Below are 10,602 nucleotides of genomic sequence, written 5' to 3' on the forward strand. Positions count from 1 at the left end.
ATGGCCACTCCTTTCCACATATTCTGGGAATGCCCAAAAATGAACCATTATTGGATAGACCATAATGATGGGAATTTACAGGATGGAAAGAAAACTTAGTGTAAATTTGAAGATGGATTTTTTTTGTGTGCAATGGGTGAGATATGTGAAGCCTCAGAGATCTGATTTTGTTGCGATGAATGCATGAATATGAACCCAAAACCCTCTGAAGGAAATACATTTTTGTGTTTTTAATCTTTATTTATACATTGATTCTTCCCTCTCAGATCCTGTATGTTAGGACCATGAGCTGCTGGAAATGTTTTTGTTTCGTTTTTTTTTTTACACCCACTCTCTGGATATGTATAGTTTGTGTATTTGTTTGTTTTTTCAATGTATAAAAAAAAAAAACTGAAATCTTTCAATAAAAAGAGAATAAAAAAAAAAACAAAAGAAATGGCCATGCCATGAATTTCTGTTTGATTTCAGATGTGGTTCAGTGTGGATTTAATGAGCTGGTTTACACTGAAACATGTGCAGACACACTATCAGAGTCTGAATCTCATACACGACCCACAGAAGATGGTTCAGAGTTTTTAGAGCCATACATTTTCTTCATTAACCTATAAATGAATCATCACACCAGTAAAAACTGTATTTCAGTTTGGAGTCACCGTCAGTCTGACTTTTATACAGAGAATAATGAACATGTGGAAGGGACAGGACGTTCAAATGGTCACGCTTCCTTTTATTTGTGGTTGGTTGTTGATGTAAGGCTCAAACCACTTCAGTGACTTCAGCCAGATTTCATCAGACATTTGTTTTTGTAAAAACACCATTAGACGTCACATACGAGGGGATTTGTCATGTGTAAAAAAAGAAAAAAAAATCAGCTGATGTTCATTTGTCTCTGAATAACCACAGTGAAAGATTTCAGGGTCACATTCAGTCACAAACCACAGAAAAGCATCAGTGGACGATTACTGAACTGTCCGTTAGCCGCTGACTATTCTATTAACGCTGGGAATCGATCAATCCATTTTTTTAATCCCAAGCCTTTGTCATAGTTTTGTATTTTCCTGTTTACAGGAAACACTTTAGTCTCAAAACACATGGATCAAATATTGGTGGCTGTGTTTAAATTAAATCACTTCCTGCTCATATTTCTTTGTTCCAATCGTTCATCTTGTTGTTGTGGTTCTATGTGGGCGGGGGTTTAGTCTGAACATTGAACCACACCCTCCTCGTGGGTGGGACAGCCTCTCCGTCTCCTCTCCCTCAGTCCTGGTCCGGTACTGACATCCACAGACAGCCACACGGTCAGCCCGGCCCGACGGACGACAGGAGACTGAGACGTAACCGTGGGTTACGGACAGTCACCTTCAGCAAACCAACCAGTCAATCACAGGTTTGTCCAATTAAACACCTTTATTGATTTCAGCTTTGAATTCTGTAATCTGATTGGATATTGTCATTTGATGCTGAGGCATCAGTCCTTAGCCCGCCCCTCAGTCCTTAGCTCCGCCCCAGGGACATTCTGCATTCTCCTTCCAGCTGCTTTCCTGCGTGTCGTACACTTCCTGTTAATTACAAATCACATGATCAGGTGCTGATGATGTCATTGCTCAGTTTCAGTTCATGTAAACTGCACTGAACCAGGTTGGTAGAAGATGCACCATGGAAAAAAGGTCGGCTTCTCCCTAACAGATATGTGATTACCATTAAAGTTCAAGAAATGTCCTTTAAACTCATTCCTAAATTCAATCCAGATAAATCTGATATCAAAAACAGATTTAAGAAACATACTGACCTAAACTGTAGCTTCTGTCATGAATGTCCTGAAGCTGTTGTTCATTTATTTTGCCACTGCCCTACGGTTCAAAGTGTTTGGCTAAAACTCTGTGATTTTATTCATAAGAACATTCAAAGACATTTTCTGTTGTTTTGGATGAATGGATTGTTTGGTCTGTTTGAAAGGAGCTTACTCAAAAGTGAATCTCGAAACCTGATAAATCTTTTAATTTTTATGTCAAAATTTCACATTCATTGTTGTAAATACTCAGTTAAAAAGCTATGCTTTACTGCATTCTAGGATAATTTCCAACAATACATTCTGTCAATTAAATACTCTAACAATGGAAAGGCACTCAAACCTGTTCAGATCTGTCCTTCCCCTCATATTCACCTGAACTCTGACAGCCCTAGTATCAGTTAGCATACTTCTGTCTCTTTTTTCTCTTTCCTATCCTCTTTTTCTCCTGTCCTTTCTTCTATACATAATTATAATTAAGCACTTATATAATGTCTTCTATTGCAAATGTTTTTCTTTTGTATATTTGATATGAAAAAAGAATCTATTTTTGTACTGTAAACTGTGCTGTTTCTATACGGAGCCTGGGAAGGGACAAGAAGAAAAAAGTGATTACGTTATAACGCAATAGTTTTTGTGTTATAATGCAAAGTAGTGCGTTATAAGGCACTAGTGTTCACACTGGGATCTTCATTCTGGATCTGACCGTGTCAGCTCTGACACACCTGGACCTGCAGTCCTGTGTCCTCTGCATGTGCACTTCAGATGACCGGAACTCTTTCATTATTGTTCCGATCGGAAAAATTCCAACAGTTTCTGAATACCTCAGACTCTGTGCTTTATGGACATTATCTGCTCAATGTGAAAATTTCCCAGGCACTCGTCCTAGAAGCCGCAAAATAAACCATTCTGTGACTGGGGACCCACACAGAAGACGGATTCACAGAGCGGAGAACCGGGAGCGCATAACGGAGTGGAGAACGGATTAGATCTAGTGTTGGAAAATGTAGAACAGACGGACATCCACAGTTCCAGACCAGCCTGGAGGTTTAGGATGGATCTGAGACTGAAGGACAGACTGATGGAGCAACATCTGAAGAAGAAAGGTAAAGTTCACCAGTTCCATTTAGTGGACTGTCTACATGACTGAAGCACTGTCTGCTTTTATCTGTGCAGTTTTTACTAGTTTTACTTTATTGTATTTGTAAATTGATGCTTATACTGCATGGTGGTTTTATAGAATAAAATACGAACCATGTAGAATCTGTGTTAGTTTGGAGTATGTTGGACTTTCTGTGCATAAAAGTGCACATGACGCTCTACAAAGTAAGAGCGTAGACGCTGATGTTCAGTGACTTTTTTTCCTCAATAGTACAATTTGACCTTGTTTTGTTTGTCTGATACATTGTTCTGTGTGTGTTATTTTTCCATGTGTCCACCGGAAGTTACATTCAAGGATGAAGAGGGAGGAGCCACGGTGATGAACAAAGGCTGTGGAGATGAGAGCAGAGACTGAAGACTGTCCACACACAGATGAAGGACGGAGGAAGAGACTGATGATGAGTTCAAAGACCACAGACAGTCAACACATCCACAGGAGGAGGACTTTTACCACAGACAGTGAACACATCCACAGGAGGACTGACTTTTACCACAGACAGTGAACACATCCACAGGAGGACGGACTTTTACCACAGACAGTGAACACATCCACAGGAGGACTGACTTTTCCCACAGACAGTGAACACATCCACAGGAGGACTGACTTTTCCCACAGACAGTGAACACATCCACAGGAGGACTGACTTTTCCACAGACAGTGAACACATCCACAGGAGGATGACCTCAGGTGTGCACAGACTCTTTTCCATGTTCAGACTGGGCCATAGGAGCTCGTCTGGATCAGAGCTGTGAAACTGGACACCAAACTGTTTGTGCAGAACCACGAACATGAAGGAAACTCTGCAGACACAGAACGGACAAATGCCCCTGTGTGTGTGTGTGTGTGTGTGTGGGGTGGGGGGGGGGTGGGGGGGGGGGGGCGCTGTAGAGTTTGACCTTTGACCCTGTTTTTGCACAATAAAAGGCAAATACTCAGTTTGTTGTAAATACTTTTTTACTTTTCAAAGTTCATACTGAACTTTTCAAATCTTGTATCCATGTGTAATTTTCAGTGTTTTTCTGCTTAAAACTAAAAAAAAAAAAAAAAACAATTCAGTTTTGTTGGTTTTTCCTCATTTAAATGTTATTACAGTATTAAAAAAACAGTGCATTATAAATGACTGCTATATTGAACATTGCGAAGTGTTCTGCAAAAATGAACAAAGGACTCAAAGCCATATTTCGGACCTTTTTATGATCAAATAACAAAACCAGTCCAGGTGGAGCATGTGAGGCTCAGGTTATAAAGGATTTGAATCCATGCTCACATCCTCCTTCTCATGTGCAGATCATTCACACTCTGCACATCCACCTGTTCCCATGAAGCTGCACACCAGACGTGAAGCTGGGCAATAGGAATTTCATTCAGAAACCGTTGGAATTTTTCTGATCGGACAAATAATGAAAGAGTTGCGGTCATACTACACAGGACAGGGGGCGTGTCAGACCTGACACGGTCGGACCCAAACTGGACCACAATGGATTATGTACGGACCTCAAGCAAGAGACCGAGCAGATATGATTGTTGTAACGCAATAATTTTTATTTTTTGCGTGTCCCTTCCCAGGCTCTGTAGTTCTAAATGAAATTTAAAAAAATTTTAAAAAAAAAACCTGCACTGAGCCGAGGCTCATGGGTAATGTAGTACTGGTACCTTCTTCCAGATGGGGACGGCAGCCTTCAGCTGCGTCACATAGAACTGAATGGCTTCTTGGCCGTCTCGACGATGAGGAGACGAGATCGCTATGACGACGCTGGCCTCGCCCACCTCCACCCACCTGGGGTCAGAGGTCAGAGGTGAGTGTAAACACAGGGCCAGGTGAGCACAGAGGTCAGAGGTCACAGTCTCACCCCAGTCTGTGGTGGACACACACGTGGACGATGTGGGCCATCGCGCTCGCACGTTGGCGCTCAGCTTGGCGAGCTCTGATTGGACCATCCCTCATACGCCTCGTACTCCAGACCAACCACCTTCCGGCCGTCGACGTCGTCCTGGCGGGTGGTACCTGCACACGGAACCGCACACGGATCAGAACCGCCTCCTCCATTCCAGAAACCGTACATCAAAGCAGGTTGAACTGGTCATTATGGGAGGGGCCAGGAACCTGGAATGATAAAAAACGCTCACCTATAAACAGGGACACGGCGCCGCAGGACGCACTGCCGACGGCGTCCACCACTTCCTGGACAGACAGCCTATCACGGCTCAGCTTGAACACGTCTCTCCGCCCCCCATCCATCCCACACCAGCGTCTATCCTCCGCTCAGCGGCGGCACCACGGCCACCTCGTCCCCGTCCTCCAGAGTCAGCAAATGGTCGCCGAGGCAACGTACTGCTGACGCACCGCCAGCACCACGCGACGCTGCAGCGCCGAGCCTGAACACACCAAGAACACGCAAGAACACGGAAACAGATGACAGCCACAACGGATCAGGATGAATGGAGTTTGAAGCAACATGAGAAAAAACACAACAGACGAGACAGAAGACGACAGGTAGGAGGAGTCAGGCGGTGACCTTTGACCTTTGGTCTGACTGTGGGTCATGTGGATCAAACACTGACGACACATTCATAAACGACTGAGATCGAACATACATGAGTGTGTTCCATCCACGGTCATGTACATGTCAGTTTCCACTGCATCACCTGGGGTGTCGCCGTAGCAACAGGGTCCACAGGTCCTGGCTGCTGATTGGTGTTGGCACAGCACAGACTCCTCCCCCGGATCCTGTCAGATCAGCGCTCTGAGCGAAGTACAGCACACACACCTGAAGGCAACACACAAACACACACTGAAGGCAACGCACAAAACACACACCTGAAGGCAACGCACAAACACACCTGAAGGCAACACAAAAACACACCTGAAGGCAACACACAAAAACACACCTGAAGGCAACGCACAAAACACACACCTGAAGGCAACACACAAACACACACCTGAAGGCAAACACACCTGAAGGCAACACAAAAACACACATGAAGGCAACACAAACACACACCTGAAGGCAACACACAAAACACACACCTGAAGGCAACACACAAACACACACCTGAAGACAACACACAAAAACACACATCTGAAGGCAACAACAAACACACACTGAAGGCAACGCACAAACACACACTGAAGGCAACGCACAAACACACACCTGAAGGCAATGCACAAACACACACCTGAAGGCAACGCACAAACACACACCTGAAGGCAACACACAAACACACACCTGAAGGCAACACACAAACACACACCTGAAGGCAACGCACAAACACACCTGAAGGCAACACACAAACACACACCTCTGAAGGAACACACACCTGAAGGCAACACAAAAACACACACCTGAAGGCAACACACAAACACACACCTGAAGGCAACACACAAAACACACACCTGAAGGCAACACACAAACACACACCTGAAGGCAACACACACCTGAAGGCAACACGCAACACACAAACACACCTGAAGGCACACACACACACCTGAAGGCAACACACAAACACACACCTGAAGGCAACACACAAACACACACCTGAAGGCAACACACACTGAAGGCAACACACAAAACACACACCTGAATGCAACGCACAAACACACACCTGAAGGCAACGCACACAAACACACCTGAAGGCAACACACAAACACACACTGAAGGCAACACACACCTGAAGGCAACACACAAACACACACCTGAAGGCAACACACAAACACACACTGAAGGCAACCACACCTGAAGGCAACACACAAACACACACCTGAAGGCAACACACAAACACACACCTGAAGGCAACACACAAACACACACCTGAAGGAAACACACACCTGAAGGCAACACACAAACACACACCTGAAGGCAACACACACCTGAAGGCAACACACAAACACACACCTGAAGGCAACACACAAACACACACCTGAAGGCAACACACAAACACACACCTGAAGGCAACACACAAAACACACACCTGAAGGCAACACACAAACACACACCTGAAGGCAACACACAAACACACACCTGAAGGCAACACACAAAACACACACCTGAAGGCAACACACAAACCACACCTGAAGGCAACACACAAACACACACCTGAAGGCAACACACAAAACACACACCTGAAGGCAACACACAAACACACACCTGAAACAACACACCTGAAGGCAACACACAAAACACACACCTGAAGGCAACACACACCTGAAGGCAACGCACAAAACACACACCTGAAGGCAACACACAAAACACACACCTGAAGGCAACACACACCTGAAGGCAACGCACAAAACACACACCTGAAGGCAACACACAAACACACACCTGAAGACAACCACACCTGAAGGCAACACACAAAACACACACCTGAAGGCAACACACACCTGAAGGCAACGCACAAAACACACACCTGAAGGCAACACACAAACACACCTGAAGACAACACACACCTGAAGGCAAGCACAAAACACACACTGAAGGCAACACACACCTGAAGGCAACACACACCTGAAGGCAACGCACAAAACACACACTGAAGGCAACACACAAAACACACACCTGAAGGCAACACACACCTGAAGGCAACGCACAAAACACACACTGAAGGCAACACACAAACACACACCTGAAGACAACACACACCTGAAGACAACGCACAAAACACACACCTGAAGACAACACACACCTGAAGGCAGCGCACAAAACACACACCTGAAGGCAACACACAAAACACACCTGAAGACAACACACCTGAAGGCAACGCACAAAACACACACTGAAGGCAACGCACAAAACACACACCTGAAGGCAACGCACAAAAACACACACCTGAAGGCAACACACAAAAACACATCTGAAGGACACACAAACACACACTTGAAGGCAACACACAAACACACACTTGAAGGCACACAAAAACACACCTGAAGACAACACACACCTGAAGGCAACACAGAAACACACACATGAAGGCAACACACAAAACACACACCTGAAGGCAACGCACAAACACACTTGAAGGCAACACACAAACAACACTTGAAGGCAACACACAAAACACACACCTGAAGACAACACACACCTGAAGGCAACGCACAAAACACACCTGAAGGCAACACACACAAACACACACCTGAAGACAACACACACCTGAAGGCAACACACAAAACACACACCTGAAGGCAACACACACCTGAAGGCAACGCACAAAACACACACCTGAAGGCAACACACAAACACACACTGAAGACAACACACACCTGAAGGCAACGCACAAAACACACACCTGAAGGCAACACACACACCTGAAGGCAACACACCTGAAGGCAACGCACAAAACCACACCTGAAGGCAACACACAAAACACACACCTGAAGGCAACACACACTGAAGGCAACGCACAAAACACACACCTGAAGGCAACACAAAACACACACCTGAAGACAAACACACCTGAAGACAACGCACAAAACACACACCTGAAGGCAACACACACCTGAAGGCAACACACAAACACACACCTGAAGGCAACACACAAAACACACACCTGAAGACAACACACACCTGAAGGCAACGCACAAAACACACACCTGAAGGCAACGCACAAAACACACACCTGAAGGCAACGCAAAACACACACCTGAAGGCAACACACAAAAACACACATCTGAAGGCACACACAAACACACACTTGAAGGCAACACACAAACACACACTTGAAGGCAACACACAAAACACACACTGAAGACAACACACACCTGAAGGCAACACAGAAACACACACATGAAGGCAACACACAAAACACACACCTGAAGGCAACGCACAAAACACACACTTGAAGGCAACACACAAACAACACTTGAAGGCAACACACAAAACACACACCTGAAGACAACACACACCTGAAGGCAACACACAAACACCACATGAAGGCAACACACAAAACACACATGAAGACAACACACACCTGAAGGCAACACACAAACACACACTTGAAGGCAACACACAAACACACACTTGAAGGCAACACACAAAACACCACACCTGAAGACAACACACACCTGAAGGCAACACACAAACACACTTGAAGGCAACACACAAACACACACTTGAAGGCAACACACAAAACACACACCTGAAGACAACACACACTGAAGGCAACGCACAAACACACACTGAAGGCAACACACACACGCACGCACGCACGCGACACACACACCTGCAGCGGACTCGGGGGGCGTGGTCTAAACCAGGCGTCTGAAACGTCATGTGGTCATGGTTTGAAAGTTACGTCACGTCGTAAAAGCCGTTGTGTTATTTTCCGGGTTGAACTGAGCTCGTGCTAAATCCCCGGATGCTGACCCGGACTCCGGGGTCAAAGTTCACCCTTCCACAGACACGGAACGGTCACGTGGACCACACGGCATCTACCAAGAGTTTTGAGTCCATGTCACGTGGGCACAGAAAACTACACTTTACGAAACTAAACTTCAACAAAACAAACAAACAAACAAACAAACAAACAAACAAACAAAGGCCCAGGCTTTGGCGCGCGTGCTCCGGTTCTGTCTGACGTAAACACACCGATCTGGTTCCGGATGGTCCGGTTAGACCCGGTTCAGTCAGACTTAGACCCGGTCCACACTTACCTGGGCGGTCATCCGGACTCCTCTGATCCGGTCCTGATCCCGCGGTTCCCTGGACGGAACCGCAATACGTGTGACGTCACTTCCTCCACTTTGTGACCAGACGTACGGACGTAGTGACGTAGACGTCTTATTTCGAATAGAAAAGCCTCGTGTTCCATTTGCGCAGATCCACAGCAGCACAGGAACACTGTAAGGCATGTACGTTCCCCTGAGTCAGAAAAAAGAGGTAGAAAAGGTAAAGACATGACAAAAAAAAAACAGATACAACCAAATAAAACACAGATAAAACTTAAAAAAAACAGCTATTGCACATACAAGCACAAATACACATTTGTAAAATAGAGTATTTAAAAAAATAAATAAAAATAATAATAATATTAATAAGATACTGAGAGGGTAAACAACAAGTTATTGCACATTTGAATTAAAAGTACTGGGACATATAGCAGGTTATTGCACATTCAGTTTATTTTATATATTTATATTTATTTTTATTAATTTGTTTGTACCTGATGTCCAAACCAATAGGACTCATGTAGACATAACATATGTACGGTTATGAAAATGTCCAGTTAACTAAAGGGTCCAAGGTCATCGGACAAACCCGACAGACAGTTCCAGCTGAAGGGGTCAGTGTTGACCAGCAGGGGTCAGTGTTAAACTGAACCCAGAGTTTAGGAGCCAACATATCATTTAGTTTTCTATTATTATTATTATTATTATTACTACTACTTACATACTTATATCGCTTATTTGCGTACCATTGTTCCTACTATTTACTGTTGTAATTTTATAAGTATAATAAAATCATATAAATATTACAATGTTCTATTTAACAATATTATAACATAAATATTTATTTACTTGTTATTATTACTATTAGGGATGTAACGATATGAAAATTTCGTATCACAGTTACTGTGACCAAAATATCACAGTTCTCATTATTATTGTGGTATTGTTGAAATTGTGCTCAAAATGTTCAAAAAAGTACTGATACACACA

At 44.4% G+C, this 10,602-nt stretch overlaps 1 protein-coding gene across 1 annotated transcript; it reads right to left on the minus strand.

Moving 5' to 3' along the window:
* Positions 1–1,388: 1,388 nt before the first annotated feature.
* On the minus strand, positions 1,389–5,269 carry LOC115416149 (molybdopterin synthase catalytic subunit-like). Its single transcript, XM_030129872.1, is given in 6 exon segments — positions 1,389–1,559; positions 4,605–4,728; positions 4,802–4,835; positions 4,838–4,891; positions 4,894–4,956; positions 5,079–5,269. Coding segments are annotated over 6 exon segments (459 nt in total). The 5' UTR covers positions 5,191–5,269; the 3' UTR covers positions 1,389–1,487.
* Between the last annotated feature and the right edge of the window lie 5,333 nt (positions 5,270–10,602).

Source organism: Sphaeramia orbicularis, unplaced genomic scaffold (assembly GCF_902148855.1).
Source record: "Sphaeramia orbicularis unplaced genomic scaffold, fSphaOr1.1, whole genome shotgun sequence".
Classification (NCBI taxonomy): domain Eukaryota; kingdom Metazoa; phylum Chordata; class Actinopteri; order Kurtiformes; family Apogonidae; genus Sphaeramia; species Sphaeramia orbicularis.